General features: G+C 52.3%; 5 protein-coding genes across 5 annotated transcripts; 2 read left to right on the plus strand and 3 right to left on the minus strand.

Moving 5' to 3' along the window:
• Positions 1 to 945: 945 nt before the first annotated feature.
• CYME_CMS132C (mitochondrial intermediate peptidase) lies at positions 946 to 2,760 on the minus strand (the record flags this gene model as incomplete). The annotated part of the gene is made up of 1 exon (XM_005538740.1): positions 946 to 2,760. One exon carries the CDS (start codon positions 2,758 to 2,760, stop codon positions 946 to 948), a length of 1,815 nt encoding a protein of 604 aa, XP_005538797.1.
• A 1,857-nt stretch (positions 2,761 to 4,617) lies between these two features.
• Positions 4,618 to 5,487, plus strand: CYME_CMS133C (hypothetical protein; the record flags this gene model as incomplete). Its single annotated transcript, XM_005538741.1, has 1 exon — positions 4,618 to 5,487. The coding sequence occupies one exon, from the start codon at positions 4,618 to 4,620 to the stop codon at positions 5,485 to 5,487; it is 870 nt and encodes a 289-aa protein (XP_005538798.1).
• A 1,116-nt stretch (positions 5,488 to 6,603) lies between these two features.
• On the minus strand, positions 6,604 to 7,098 carry CYME_CMS134C (hypothetical protein; the record flags this gene model as incomplete). Its single annotated transcript, XM_005538742.1, has 1 exon — positions 6,604 to 7,098. One exon carries the CDS (start codon positions 7,096 to 7,098, stop codon positions 6,604 to 6,606), a length of 495 nt encoding a protein of 164 aa, XP_005538799.1.
• Positions 7,099 to 7,333: 235 nt separating this feature from the next.
• On the plus strand, positions 7,334 to 8,650 carry CYME_CMS135C (hypothetical protein; the record flags this gene model as incomplete). Its single annotated transcript, XM_005538743.1, has 1 exon — positions 7,334 to 8,650. The coding sequence occupies one exon, from the start codon at positions 7,334 to 7,336 to the stop codon at positions 8,648 to 8,650; it is 1,317 nt and encodes a 438-aa protein (XP_005538800.1).
• Positions 8,651 to 12,112: 3,462 nt separating this feature from the next.
• CYME_CMS136C (probable N2,N2-dimethylguanosine tRNA methyltransferase) lies at positions 12,113 to 13,645 on the minus strand (the record flags this gene model as incomplete). Its single annotated transcript, XM_005538744.1, has 1 exon — positions 12,113 to 13,645. One exon carries the CDS (start codon positions 13,643 to 13,645, stop codon positions 12,113 to 12,115), a length of 1,533 nt encoding a protein of 510 aa, XP_005538801.1.
• Positions 13,646 to 15,304: the final 1,659 nt, after the last annotated feature.

The raw sequence follows: 15,304 nt of genomic DNA on the forward strand, positions 1-15,304 counted from the left end.
AACGCATGGTATTTTAGATACTTCCGAGCGATACACGGTTTAAATCAATCATGAGGCAAGGGGGTTAGATATTCGACGTTTGAGCAGCAATGATATGGGCAGTTTTTGGAGAGTGAAAAATGCGTCCAAGGGGCTCCTCTATACGGCCATAATGATGGTAGTGCTTTCTCTGTGGGTGCCATGCACTGTTGACGAGGGATCCAGAGCTAGCAGCAGGACATTCGTGGCGAGTATTCAGGCGAAGGACACCTTCACGATCATAGGCGATCCATGTGCTATGAAAGACTCGTACAATGCGCAGCGAGCTTCGATTGCAGACTTTGCTACGCAGCCAAGCATGCCGCTGGCTGCCGCGCAGTATGCGGGGTTCTTTTTCGGAGTCAAAGCCCCAGCACATGCGATACTTGGATGCAAAAAATTCATTGTGTTTATAGAAGTGCGGGCTTGTTCGTACCTTGGGGAATTCTCATAGCGCCTCTTAGACAAACCTGACGGCTACTTGCTTCAAAATTCGAGGCAGAAGCATTCATTCTAGACAATCTTTAGAATTGCGGAATCGAATCCAGATCTTTGTGGGCGCCCTAGATGGCTTCCCTCGTCGCTGGAGGTTCAAAGCGCAGCGCGATCTCCGGAGTATCTTCGTTTGGTGGGGCATCGCGCCTGGCATCCATTCCGCAGTCTTCCCGGTCTGTGAAGAATCGATCACTGGGGCCAGTCCCACAGGCAGACAGGAAAGCAGAAAGCCACGCGCAGAAGTTGGGCTACCAGGTAGGAACGCCCGCAAGCCTGCGCGGATGCAGACATGAACGTAGGCACGCGTCCGTGCATTTACACACACTAACGGACATAAAGGCAAACAGCAGGATAAAAATCCTGGAAGGAGGGGAGTTCAGCTCTTGGATAGCCCATGTGAAAGGAACGAGGCCGAACTCGCTTGCATATGCATCAAGCTGAGGGTTCAGCGCACAATTCGGAACGATTTGCCGAGGCCAAAACTGGCAGCGTTGCATACTGGCTATCAGCCATGCCGATAGCTTCCGCAATACCCCGGAAGCTCGGTTCTTCACCGTTGAGAACCGTAGCAAGAATTTCTCGCGGTTCTTTGGAAGCGCCGAAACGGAAAAACCCATTCCGTAAAAGCTCCCCTGCAGCCGCCATAGATAACTTGGAATCACGAAACAGCCGATTCCATACTTCTGCTGCGAGTATTCTTGCCAAAAGGTAAGAATAGTAGCATCCTCCATAACCAATGATATGCGGCATATATGGGATTCCATCCCGATACAAGACTTGTTCCAAGCGCCCGTATTCCCGAACGACCTCAGCGATAATTCTTTTGATCTTCGATCGCGCCTCATTACCCCATCCAAAATGATCATGGGAGTGGAGTGCCAGGTCCAGCGCCGCGAAAGGCGTCTGCAGAGCTATCTCCGCGACAACGGCCTCCTGTCTCGCCTCTTCAAGTTCTGCCAAAAATTGACGTGGCCCATTTGGGGCGAAACGGCGCATCCAAGCAGCATCCCACGCAAAGTTTTCCATGAGATGGCTCGGGATTTCCACAAAATCCATTGGACCGCGAGTTCCAGAGAGGTGCTGGAAGCGCGTTCTCGACATAATCGTATGTAAAACATGTCCAAGTTCATGCAGGAGAGTCTCCAACTGATAATGTTGCATCCCCGCTTTTCTTATTATAGGCGGAAAATCACAGACAATGGCAGCGCTCGGCAGCTGACTGGAGCCATCACGTAGTCGACGACTCCCTCGTAACGCGTAGTGCGCTGCTCCCGGCATCTTGCCATCGCGAGCAAACAAATCAAAAAACACCTCGCCGACGAAGTTCCCGTTCCGCGCGTCCACCAACATAGCGTGCTCTACGCTTGGATGCCAGATGACTCCCCTGACTTGGTTTTGACGGAGCCGATAAATGCGAATTCCAAACAACTCACAGAGTAAGCCGCTCAACACTTCTAGAACCGAATCAACACCAAGATATGGCTGGAGTCGGCGAGCCAGCGAGCTGCATCGTGAGCGTTGAAGGGAAAGGCTATCATGCTGGCGCTTCCTTCGCACCTCATTCAACATCGAAGAAACTGAGTTGAGAAACGATACTACGCCATGGGGGTGGCGAAGCAACTTGTCGAGAGCTACGAAGTGAGCATATGATGGGTACGATAGCACCTGTGCGAGCTCTGATCGCTTATTTAGCAAAGCAGTGAGCGAGTTCCAGGCGATGTTCACATTTGCGGACCCGAAACGCTTCCCGGGGCTTTTCTCCGCATCTCGGAATACCGCTGTGACGCGCATGCTCCATTCGAGGATTTCATTCTGTACTGCGGCGACGTGTTTACGCTTTGATGGCGATAAACTTGCTCCTCCGCGCAAAGCAAAGTCGCGTTGCAACGAGCGGACCAGTGCTTGCTCCTCGCAGGTTACTGCGTCCTGCTTGCGGAGCAGTGCTCCACACAGATTCTCGTCACAGTTCAGCTCTTGCATGTATTGAGAGAGTTCCCTAAACACACTCTCGCTCGCCTCCACGTGTTCAGGCTCCGCTGATACGTTCCGAGCCAGTTCGGAAGCATCGAGTACCTGGCAGAGAGTGTCTGAGAGCTCGTCGAAATCCTGGAGCACGCTGCCTTCGCGGTTAGAGAGGATCTTGTATACCAGATCATTGCACGCTTTGAGTGTCTGGTGCTTAATTGTTTGCCAGTCTTGAGGCACGTGTAGACCTCTCAAGCCAAACAAGCCTCTGGAGCATAGCATAGGCGTGAGTGCTGCTACCGCGCTAACTAGGTACGCTACTTTGGGTTAAGCGTACTCGCCGCGTCACAGGTGCACGTCCGAGAACCTCAAACGGCAGTCACAGGAGACATATTCAAAGAGACTGGTAAACTAGTTTCATTTTGCCCTTATTTCGGCCCAGTAGGTGCTTTCTAAATACGAAACTCCCCGGACGCAAGCACAGCAAAAATAAAACCCACAAGCGAAAGAATCTAATAGATGCTAATCTGAGGAGCGAAAATCGTATCAAAACCATAGTGGTCAATAAATGTATTCACGCGCAGACGATTCCCAGCCTTTTTCGACCGGCAGACTGCTGTCGGCCGGTCGAAAAATGTACACTTCGGGTCTGCGAGGCTTCCACACGAAGTTAGATCGCCTCAGCTCTGCGGCCCTCGTCTCCAGCACCGCAAATCGTCTGATATTAATAGCAGTGCTGAAGTCTCGGTTCACAAACTCCATGCGTTTGTTGCCGCTGGTTGAACTCACTAGTCTAAGGATTCCTCGAACTCGAGCGCTCAGTGCCATTTGGTGCTCTGTCAACTCTGCGTGATTTTCTATCGCCGAGCCGCTCCACCGGCTCCTCTCCATCTCGTTCTTCTGAAGTATACGCACAGTTCATCCAAAGGGTTTTTTTCCTGAAACGAACGTACTTCCTCCCGTCCTTAAGTCAGGAGTTTCCCGGAGGATCGAAAGACTTGGAAAGTAAAGACAAAATGTGTCCCGATGTGTTACCGTGTGCTGAAAGCTTCAGCGATTCGCCCACTAGAACGATCACTACGTTTCACGATAGAAAACACTCCTTCGATGAGCTTTAACGACCGAGCGCATGCAGAGATAGAAAGCAGCTCTTCCCCGATTGCATTGGTAAAAGCTCAAACGCAAGAAGAATGGTGAAATACCACGTTTTCCAATAGAATGACGTCGCTGGACGTCAGGAGAAAGTCTTCAATGATTCGCCAAAGTGGTCGGTGCTGTTGTATGAGCCTTTTCGATGAGCGAAACTGAGGCCGCAAAATGAATCTACTGCAGTTAGAACAGATAATGATGTCCTCGTTCTCATCGAGCTCGATCGTACATACAATGCGATTCCTCTCCGCAAATACTCATACACGCTTCGAGCGTATCGTTTGAAGTAAGTCATATTGACTGAAGAAACAAACCGACGTCCCCGTGCTTCATACCGATCGCGACGTGTCAGGACTTGTGTTCGAGCGATTCGGCGGAAGATGGCCATGCATGCATTTGGACTTTTTTTGCGACTGGATCTCAGTATTTTGATGACCACATATACAGTCTGGTGTGAAACAGGAACACCAGTAGTAAATCGTATCGACGCCTTTTGCTTTCCCTAGAGTGATCAACGGATCGTCTTCTAGCGTTGAGAGCAATCATGCTTTAAGAATATCGATTTTGGCACGAAATGCTTTCAATCTTTTCTTTCAGTGTTCCACCACCATCTGTGTTCTCCGCTACGAATGAGCTGAAGGTAAATGCAGTCCTCGTTGCAATTTTCAGTAAATGATATATCTTGTAAGCAATTCGTCTGTGATCTATGCGGTACATTGATCTGTAATATCCATCTCCATCTAGACAACACAGCGGAGCCGAAACAGAATTGAGTTGAAAGCCGCTCGCGTACGGCACTGAGCGCCGCGCACGCAATTTCGGGATTCCTTGCGCGTTGCAGACCGCACTCTGCAGTTGAACGCGTTGAGGCCAGTGGACGCATTCATAGTGTCGAGTGCGTGGACGTATTGTTTGCATAAAAAGCGAGCTCTCTATGAGGTGTTTACGTAAGTCACTGCTAGATTTGTAGCTCCTGGACTCCTCTATTCGATGGAGAATCTTAGTTTTAGGGAAATTCGAGAGAAGAACGCTTCCAGAGGTGTTCCTTCCCGTACAGTTCGGTGCACAACGAGGTGGACCGAGGCGCCTCAGGTGAGACGGCAGAGTTTTTCAACGCCTGAAGCCGTCTTTGCTTCAGAAAAGACACGCTTTTGTGGTGAGCGTCAACTACAGCGCCGCCGCAGGACGCAGCTGTGTGCGTGGGGACTCGTCGAGGGCTCCGCTGTGATTGGAATTCTCGGAATCCTTGTAACGCTGAATATTGTTTCCCGAATTTCGGACTCTGCCCGAGGGACGCGCCTCTGGTCTCGGGAGCAAAGAGGCCTCTTTGTTCGCCGCAGGCCACCACCACGTGAACGCTGCACAAAGTGTGGTGGGTTTGGCATCGTTCGGTGCTCTTTGTGCCGTGGTTCAGGTTTTGTGCTCTACGAGAAGAAGCTCCAGCATAGTGACCCGTGCCCGCTATGCACTGCTCGGCGATACATACGTTGCGGCATGTGTCATGGCAGTGGACGGCGGAAACTAGTCAGAAGGCATGACCCTGCGCTGAGCAGCATTCGCCTCAGCGATCCGACTTCACTGTACAATGCGTTTAGGGCGTGGAGAGAAGAGTTTGTGCGCCGCGGATCGCTTTCAGTAGGCTTTCTGAATCACGAGGGCCTCTTGAACCGTGCGTTCCGAGTAGCTTCGGCATTCGCTGACTCGCTCAAAAGCGGTATTGGTCGCAGCTGGTGCACAGTCCAAGAACGTGTTCGTGCGGGAATTGAGCAACATTTAGAAGCCCGCAAAAAAGCTCGAATGAGTCGAATTGCACGAGCACGCAGTTTCCTTGAAGAGCGTTTACAAAAAGAGTCACAATGATCTGAGCCTTAAAGTGCAATTTTCTTGTCCTGACTAATAAAAGGAATATAGCTTTCGCTTCTTGCCTGCATTGCGCCACCGAAGGCAGGTTACCGCTGCGGAAACCTATCGGAAAACTTGGCAGCGAGGGAGACCCTGGGGCCATATGAATGATCAGCTGCGTCGCCTTGCACGGTGGCCCACTGGAGCGAGGGATGCATGCGCATAGAGGGATGTTCCCTTGAGCCTTCTAGATGAGATCGGAGATATGAGCATTACAAGAGCGGCACTGTTGATATCAATGCGCAGGAGCATTTGCTTCCAACGGGTGCATTCCCCCTCGATGCATAAACATAAACTAGTGGCCGACATTCGGCCAGAGTTTCCAAATCCTACTCGTTTCGCACAGCGTTTGAAAAGAAAAGCTTCTTGAAGTAGCTGCATATCGGCAGCGAGAGCACGTGAGCCTGCTGCAGAAGCGCCACGTCGAAAGGAGCGGTCCCGCAGCGCCTGCGGACGTCGACAGGCCCACTCGCTTGACTGGTTACAAAAGTTTGATGCCAACGCCGTTGAGATTATTCAGCCAAACACGTACCTTCTGCCTCGGAAAACAACGGGCTTCCAAGACCTCAAATCACATGGCGATGTCTCATTTTTCTAACCATACAACAGGTAGTTTGCACTGCACGAGAAAGGAATGCAAGATATTTGCCGTCATCATCTTGTTCTTTGTTGCACGAAAGGACGAATCCTCATCTGGGAATGCTCCAGCGGGCCACCGCCAGTTGGGATCTTGAGCTGGACGATTGTAAGCGCCCCGTCCCACGAATGCGCCTGGGAAACTAATCTTCTCCTCTCGACGAATTTCTGGCTCAAGGCCTGAATCTCGCGCTAGGCTCGCTCGCCTGCAATATCGATTCGCCGGACAGACATCCGCAAAACGCATGGAAAGCATCTTCGATCAGAAATGAGCCCTTCGCTCCGGCTCCTGCACCAAGTCAGGCCATTCGGAAAATGCACTTGAAGCATCATCAATCAGAAACGAGTCATTCGCTTCCAGTTAAGTGTCAAAAGTGCTTCCACGAGGAACGCTAGAAAAGACTAAACAGCTGGCGAACCACAAGGCTCAGGTCCTGTCTAGTTCTCTGCTCGGTGTTGTTTGAGCCATTGCGCTACAGCCAACCGCAGAAACGCAGGCACAGACTGGTGCGCCGTCGCAACGTTAAACGCCTGATTGGTGTTCAGTAAGTCGGAGGAGAGCCTATCCGTTTCCAGGTCGCTGGTTTCTAGTGATAACGGGTAGTCTATGCTTCGCAACCGAAAGTTGAGCAGGTCCTTTCGTGTCCATGCAAAACCGATACCTCGCGCTACACCCGATCCAAACCCTATCCCGAATGCAACTCCACAAAAACACCCAACAACAAGCCCATCTTGTGCAAATGGTTCAAGAGAAGGCACCACAACGCACTGCTGCCTCCGAAAACGGTAAGGCCTCCCCAGGCCGAAGCAAACCCCGTAGCCAGCTCCCACGAAGCAGCCTACGGAAAGACCCACCCCAGCTCGGGGCCAGAACCGTCGATAGTTGTCCCGTGGATCGAACTGCACAGGCCACACCTTCTTCGGCTCATTCATGAGAGCCAAGCCTAGCCAACACACACCACAGTTCAAAGGGAGGCAGTTCAGAGACTCGTACCTCTTCCGTCCAGTGCAGCATCTCTGAGCGCGCTCATCTGGACGGCGGCGCCAGGCATCTCGCACAAGCAAAGCGCTTGTGCTGTATACTTCAACGCATCGAGTATTCTCGCTTTCGCCGTGCGAATGCAAGTCGACGTATGCTGACGTGCAACGTATCAAACTTGCGTAAACTATGAGCAATGGGGGTTCTCCCGATCGGAACAGTCTGCACACCGTTGGTAGAAATGTGGTGCTGCGGGTTCGACGCGTAGGAAAAGGAAAACAGTCCGTGTCGGCGGATGAACACAGCTCTGCAGGACACGAAGAATCTGAACAGCCCTCTGAAGTCTCAGAATTCTTGCCTAATAGTCTTTTGCTGATTTTAGGACAAACGAACAGCAGTTTAAGCGCGGGCGGTGCGTTTCAACCTATCCGCGAGATGCAGCGGACGTTGTCCGCTCACGCTGACGTGGACTTACAAGTGAGCATTACTGACGACGAGGCGGCCCCGACGCACAAGTCCCTGAAGCTGTTTCCGCTACGCCAGTACGCAACCGATATACGATGTGAGGGACAGCCGGAATCAGTTGAGCCTGCGCAGGTAACCGGTGTACAGTGGACAAGGTCAGAGCGAGCTCGGATGAAACGTTCGCCGTCGGGTTGTGCGTCCTCAACAGAGACTGGTGCTCCCGCGAGCAAGCCTCTGGAAGTCGAGGCAGAGCGATCCCTGGAGCATACTGTGGATGCAATCGGCGCTACGAGAAGCTGGAATTGGCAGGAGCAGCGCTTTTACCGACTGCGAAATCCGCGGCTCCTCCTCGATCTTGTGGGTCAACCGCTGTTTGTGGATATTCAGTTGCCGCCCAGTGGTGCGAGCTATGGTCAGGTGCGCAGGCGTGTCCAGTTTGCGGATGATGATTATGACTATTATGTCTCATGCGATTTGCTTTCTTCTGTGCAGACGGACTCTGCGGATCTGGATCATTCAGATGCCTCGGACTCGGAAATCGTCATCATGGTAGACGAGCCTGTTTCGACCGCAAATGCAGGTCAATCAGCGTCGTACGGGCATTCCCATGAGCAGTCGAGCGTTGAAACCCAGACCCATCGGAGCGCTTCGGTAGCGCCGTGGTCTTTGCTCCGCTCCAGGATTCGGCGGGCGTCTTCGGAATGCGGCGAAACAGTTGTTACTCAGGATGCGGATGCGGATAAATGCGAGACATCGACACAAACTTCGGAAGGCTCTAACACGGACTGGTGGGAAGATTTCGAATACAGGGGCGAGCCGTACCAGGCAGATGATCTTCAGCCTGTTAACGGGATATCGAGGGACGCTGCGTACGCACCAGGGCAAGGTCTCGCGACATCGACCTCCACGAGCCCGTCTATAATTGCCGCTGCTGTGACGCACTCACTGCGGGCATGGGCTGCATATGGCTCTGACTGCCACGATTCCGAAGAGCACTCGCCGTGTAGCTCGCCCGCGTGGTCGCCCGACATTGATAACTAAGCGCCGGCGCCTGCAGTGCTTGGCTTTCTCGAGTAGCTGCTATGTGCTCCGGGCAGAGGTGGCGAATAGAGCAGGAACCAAGCTCGCCAAAAAACGGAAGCGAGCTCCTGAGTTATTTCCTGGTTTTTTACGAACACTATGGAGGTATTCCAATTCTTTGTTCAGGTTTCGGATCGTGGCCAGCACTGACGGCGGCAGCAGTAAGCCCGTGCGCTCAGCATAGCAATAAGCGGGCTCAAGGTCGTCATCACGACTAGATGCTCCCTAATCAGAATAATGACTTGCTGAGCTGATAGCCTTCACTGCATTCACCCTCAATATTGGATGCTGACTACCTCATGCACATCGTCGCCTCTTTGATCGATGGGAAAGCGGCGCTATCATACTGCTGTCCCATGGATTTCCGACGAGAAACTCTCGAAAGCGGTCCGGTTTCGTGAAAAGATAGAATGGTGCATCTTTTTGACGGAAATATGATGCTTCCAACACTTGCAAGGCCAGACGTTGCGACATTGTTTCAGACGTAATCCACACGGGCCGAGCAGCATCTGCAGAAAGCTGGATTCGCGCAACCGACCAGAGAGACATCTTCTGTACTTCTGTCCCTTCTCGGCTGAATCTGGGAACCCACTCACACACTATATAAAGTCGCTTAATTGGGATCAGGCTTTCTTAGATTCTCTTGATTGTTTTAATAAAACGACTTGCAGCTCGCACTAATTGTGGAGTCGTTTGCGTGGCTCTCCGTTGCAGAGCGGAGTTACGCGACAGCCCAAAACATTCATGATGTTCTACATACAGCTGTGAGTTATAGAACGCGTCTCCAAATAAACCTTGTTCTTTTGCTCGTTTCTCTCACAGATATCGAAAACCAGGAATGCATCGTTGGACTGAAGAATGGACGCGGAATTTTTTTTGCTTTAAGTGCTGGCTGGCAGTTGAAAGCCTCAGATTTTCGAGTACTTCGTGCTTCGCTCAGCTAGTGGATGAGCGAACCTTCTTGTTGTCAATCTCTTGAACATTGTCTACTCTTGAAAAAGATCAAATCAAAACCTATCCAGATGACTGGCTCCTCAGCAATCCATTCCACCCCAGACTCTCGCTCAAAAAAATAAATGCGAGAGGAGCCACAGGATCCGAGTTTTCCCGTTCTTTGACGTGAACCATGATAAAGCGACACGCTTGGAGAACGAAAATGGGACCCTTCTATTCGAGACAGGCGCGCGTGAAACAACACACCATCGACTTCGTCCTGAAACGCGAATGCGTATTTCGAGAGGCAAGGGCGGTGATCTCGCTCAACGAGACTCCCTTCGGAAGCGATGATGGTCCTTTGCGTGGGCGCCCAGAGGGCGGCAAATTACTGTTCATGAAGGAAACGCTGGCGGGAATGATCGCAGCATCAGCGCTAGCGGGGATTCAGTCGAATGTTCGCCGCCAAATCGCCAAACGGAAAGAATCGTCCAACACCGCATCATAGGTTGAACCACTCTTCGTGGCTTCTTTTCCGCGAACTCATCCATCCTGCTCTCGCACAACATAGCTTTCCACCGCCCATATGGTGTCGTCTAACACGCTGCTTGCATTCATGTTGGGCTGCTCCTCGTGCCGGTCTCTACTTCGTGGTATGATCGAGTCGAACGCGCATTCTATGGCATCAAACGCTCTGTTGACGCTCACGAATCTCTAGACATGTCACTCGAACCGTCGCACCGTTCTTAAACAAGTCGTGCTCTCCCTTCATCTGCCATGAACTGCTGTGTTGCTTTAGTGCTCGTGCGCGGTATGGAGGTGAAATACGCTCCACGGTCCGTGAATATTCTCGCAACCGAGCGGATCACCAGAGGATTCCTGAGGAGGAGGAGTAGATACATATACACCTACGCAGCAGAAGGCGGACTCGGTCCCACCGTCCATCAAGCGCGTCTGAGCTCCTAGGGGACAAACGTCCATGATATACAGCGCCGAAATCCAAGCCATCTCGCCGAGCAGATGTGAAGAAGGGAAACGCCACTGGGCAGAGAAAAGGAGGGTTCCCTTGAATAGAGGACTACGAGGGAGAGGACGGAAAATCTGCCGGAGCTGAAAGACCAGTCTGAAAGCGTTGTCAGGTCTTTTTTACCAAAACATATTAACCTGGAGCATTCCCAGAAATTGAAGAGAATGACTTCAGTGGGAAGAGCGCAGCTTCACACACAAGGAAGGCTCACCTGATATTTCTCGCATTGACGCACGTCGTCAAGCAGCATATCGTGGGAGTTCCGGACGCAGTGCTGCCAGCTGTCCACATTCTTATCGAAAGTTTTCATCATATCTTCCTGAGAAAATGCAGATGATGCTCTTGTCAGAAGGTTCACTGCGCTCCGATCGTTGGATCCGAGTTTTGGACACCCGCTATCCAGCACGCCTACAAGCATCCCCGCGCCAGTCAACGATCGGAACATCTAAAGCACAGGTACCAGAAGCCATCGAAGCAATCTCATGAAACGAAACCATTCGTGGGTTAATGTCGAGCGCTTCATGAGGCGGACACTGTTGGTATTGTTGCAGTTGTACGCTTATTCCACTGGTCCGGAATTGTAGGAACTGATGCAAAGGGTTCCCGAGGTGTCGATAGATGAGAATGACGAGCTCGTGACGAAAGAGCTCGTGACGGTCGCGAGTTCTGAAGGGATATCGCAGTGAGAGAGAGAGAGTCGCAACGATGTTCCAAGCTAGCATCAAATGGCTAAGGTTTGTGGCACTTGTGCCCATCGCACTTGCTGGTGTCTCTCAGATGCTGCATGCGCATGCCCATGAAAGCTTTTGGTGCAGAAGCAGCCTCAAGAAGATCCGGAAAGTATACAATACGACCGATAGAGCATCAGGCGTCTGCAAAAGTGGTATATCAACAAGTATCAACTATGCTCGCGAACACTGGAGCTTCTTGCCTAGCTGCAGCTTTGCCGCCACGTGCGAAAGACAAAATTCGATCGACTCGAGACGAATCTTCTGCGGGGTACTGCGTCAGGGAGTGCAAACCAATTACGCAGATATAGAAGCTTCTGGGTCAGGGGCAGCCTTGCCGATTGCGAATCCGCAGGTGCTCGAATCTAGCAACACCCGATGATCAACTTTTGCAGCGGCAGATTGGAGCGCACTTTGCGCATCACGAGAAGGTTGTACGGAAGCGATCATGCTAACAACTGACTTAAGCCCCGGAGAGTTGTCTTAGAAATCGAGGGGCGGTTTCGGTGGAACCAGGTTTGCTTATTTACACAAGCAGAGCGCATGTCTATTTGCGCGGGGAAACGCGAAATGCTCCGAAGCTGTGGTGCCCAGGATGCCGTCGAAGGCGGAACTCCGGCAACTTTGCCAGTCATCCGCCGTTGCCGCGATATGATGCATGCATGCATGCACGTAGCTCACGTGTCTTGTCTGTTTTTGTGATGATGCCGGGTAGGACCTCATTTTTTAACTGGATTATTTCCGGAAATGAGTGGCTTTCAGTGGCCCCCAATTCTTTGTAGGATGCGGTGGAAAACGAGGCTTCTTTGCGCCGGACGATGATGAACTCGCGGTCGTTCGCCTCGCAAAGTCGGCAGGTTCTAGTGGAGGGTCGAACTGCACGTCCGCGGTCGCCTGCTGAATACGCTCGCGAACATCCTCCGGGCCTGGCGTTCGCTTCGTTGGCTCCAGCTGTGCCCACGTCCTTAGGATACCCCAGAGCAGTCTCAGAGGTGCGTTCGTCTTTAGAGCTAGCGGATCGTGGTGACTCTGGGAGCACCGGTACCCGAAACGCCTCTCCAAGATGTGACGAATCGCACTCAAAGGCGGCATAGAACAATGTAATGCTTTGCACGCTGTCGGCAAATGCAGGTAGAATGGTGGCGTATCGAGCTCCTCATGCGCCAAAGTGAGCAACGCCTGAACGCGCTTATAAGCGGCCAAATGGGGGGTGAGTTCGCGCAACGGCGGCCTCAGCTCTCCGCTGGCGTCATCAGTACCGCTCTCGAGCGCTTGTCTCAAGGCCCTGACCCAGTCCAAGGAGTGTAATGCACCCAAATAAAAAGGCCCACCTAGCACCATACGATCCCTAGCGTTGCACACAGTGCAGTGTTGATGCACGGGGGGTCCCAGTGCAACCGCGAGCCGATCACGCTTTGCATCACAGTTGCTTGTTGCACGTGCAGTCTTGATTCGGCCCAAAGGCTGTACCCAGTAGGAACTGCAATCCATGCAGTGATAAATGCTGCCCGTCTTTGCTACCTGATTGAGGACTGCAGCACGGTCATCATGAATACGGACGAATACGCGCACGTAAAAGTCAATGTAAAGGCTCAGCAGAGGCTCCATGTGACGGCCATGGCGATTCGCTTGTTGGGCTATCGCACCGAGGACGAGTCGGATGGCCTCCTCGTGTGCGTACGGTGCCGCGAGCGATGTCGCATGATACCTAGCAAAGCATACTTCTGGCTGAGTCCCACAGAGAACTCGCGAATCCGTGCAAGTTACACATAGTAGACCTCCGTGCCGAATGGCTCGCACTGCAGGATCCAAAAAGGAGACCGCGGAACCAAAAGGGTCTAAATCGATGACATCAAACGTATCCGAGTGGCTTGCCATGTATGCGTACGCATCTGCACAGTTCGGAACAAGAATTTCGTTCAGGTCAGCGTTCTCCTGCAAGTTTCGGCAAATTATAGTGTGGGCTTGCGGATCAATATCGTTGGCTACAATACGCTCGATGCAGTTTGTCTCGCGACAGTAGCGCAAAGCGCGCAGGCCCGTTGCAGAAAGCGCCTCCAGCACGTGAAGCTTTGCTGACGCAGTTCCGTTTTCGCCGTGCTTTTCGCGCTCACTACGTACCAGCTGCCAGAACTGACGAATCACTAGCACGCTCAAGTCACGATTCACGACCTGAGCAGGATTGATAAAGTTCTCGCCTTTGCGATAGAAGACGCTGGCGAGGCCTTCACGAAACTCTGCCAGTACCGCTCCCCCGCCAGACACCATTCCGTGCCGTATACAGCGTTCTGCAATAGGCGGCGGCGGCGGAACGAAGCTGTCCAGCAAGAAATAAGTTCTTCAAACCTAAGAAACAGATCCCTTGACAGAAGAAGCTCACTGGATTGGACACCCGTTTCGTCAGTGAGCACCCATGGACCGATGTTATACATTATTCCACTGTTTGCAATCGTGGAGGCGGTTGGCTCAGCACCCGTCGCCGCTGCGGCAAACCGCTCGGTCCGATGGGAAAGACTTGCCTGGTCCTGATGGGACACACGTGCGACTGGAGAGAAGAAGTGGACTTTTCTATGATTACCGGTAGCGTTTGCGTATCTCTGGCGGATCTTGTGCGATGAATCGATCTTCCAACAGAAAAAATGCGATTGGCAACCCCAATGCCATAAAGTGGAAAGGATCTACGTACGTTAATCGGACGCGCACGACAAAGTTTGGGTGTCCTCCTGCAATGACCTGCACCAGCCATTGCGGTTATTTCTGCGACTGCCTCATTGCCCGCCCTCCTGTCTCTATAGCTCCGTTGCCAGCGGTCGAGGAATCCTGATCGCAGCGCCAAAGCTCCTATTTCGAGGCTTCCGACTGTTGTCGATGCATTTTATAGGCGGACGGAGGTGGCGTTCTGCGCTTCGCTTGCCAATTTCATTTTCTTCGTGTATAGCCTCTGTGTGCGGTTCGCGGCGGTGACTCATGAGGCCGGCATAGTGTCCCCAGCTGTCCGCGACACTTGCACCTTCGAGGACTTGCCTGCAGCGCGCGAACGCTTGTTTCATCGCTCGGCACATGCCCGATACTAGTTCAAGAGGTTCCCATAAATGCACGCTGTCGTTTCCGCACACAGTTTCTACTCTACGATCACCGGCCTCGTCGGGGCGATCCCGTCAGCGGCTGCGTCGTTCGATGAACACGCAGACGCACATTGTCTCGCACGATGAAGAGATTTGTGGAACGCGACGTAGTTCACGTTGTAACAGGTGCTCAGATGAAAACCTGGGCAGGAGAACAACTCGAAAACCTGCGACCTGTCTCTGCTCCCTTCGTGCACATTGATGACGCACTGCCCACCGAGCGCAATCGCTGTCACGACTGACGTCAGAGTCCACAGCGCTGTTCCATGCAAGACGGTGGCGACGGACGCCTCCGAGAGCACATCCCGTGAGAGGAATCACGGTGGCGTCGACTGCCTTCTCATCGACGGCGACGAAGAGAGGGCCATTTGCTTTTCGAAGGGAATCGATGATTTGACGTGACAATTGCAGTGAACTTTCGGCATGAACTTTTTGTGAACAGGTCGTCAACGGCCGACGTCGAGTGATTCTCCACGCCAATGCCGCAGCGCGCATCGCTGCACCACAAGGTGGTATGGTACAGTCGATCGAAACCTCTAACCATGCGCGATGTGAATATGCTTCACATGAGAAAATGCGAAGCGCCGATGTTGATGCGTACAAGTTGGATGATGATATCGGGTAAGGCACGAATCCGTGCTCGAGGGCGTCGCGAATGATGTCAATGACGATGACGTGACGAATACGAGCGGCAAAGCATCGAAAGAGCTACTCCGAGGACACGATCCAGAATTCTGAAACTCTATATGAGTACGTAGTGCTTTATTGCTTCACTGTGAACGCCGAGGCTGTAAAGCGAAAG

Source organism: Cyanidioschyzon merolae, chromosome 19 (genome assembly GCF_000091205.1).
Source record: "Cyanidioschyzon merolae strain 10D DNA, chromosome 19, complete genome".
Lineage (NCBI taxonomy): Eukaryota > Rhodophyta > Bangiophyceae > Cyanidiales > Cyanidiaceae > Cyanidioschyzon > Cyanidioschyzon merolae.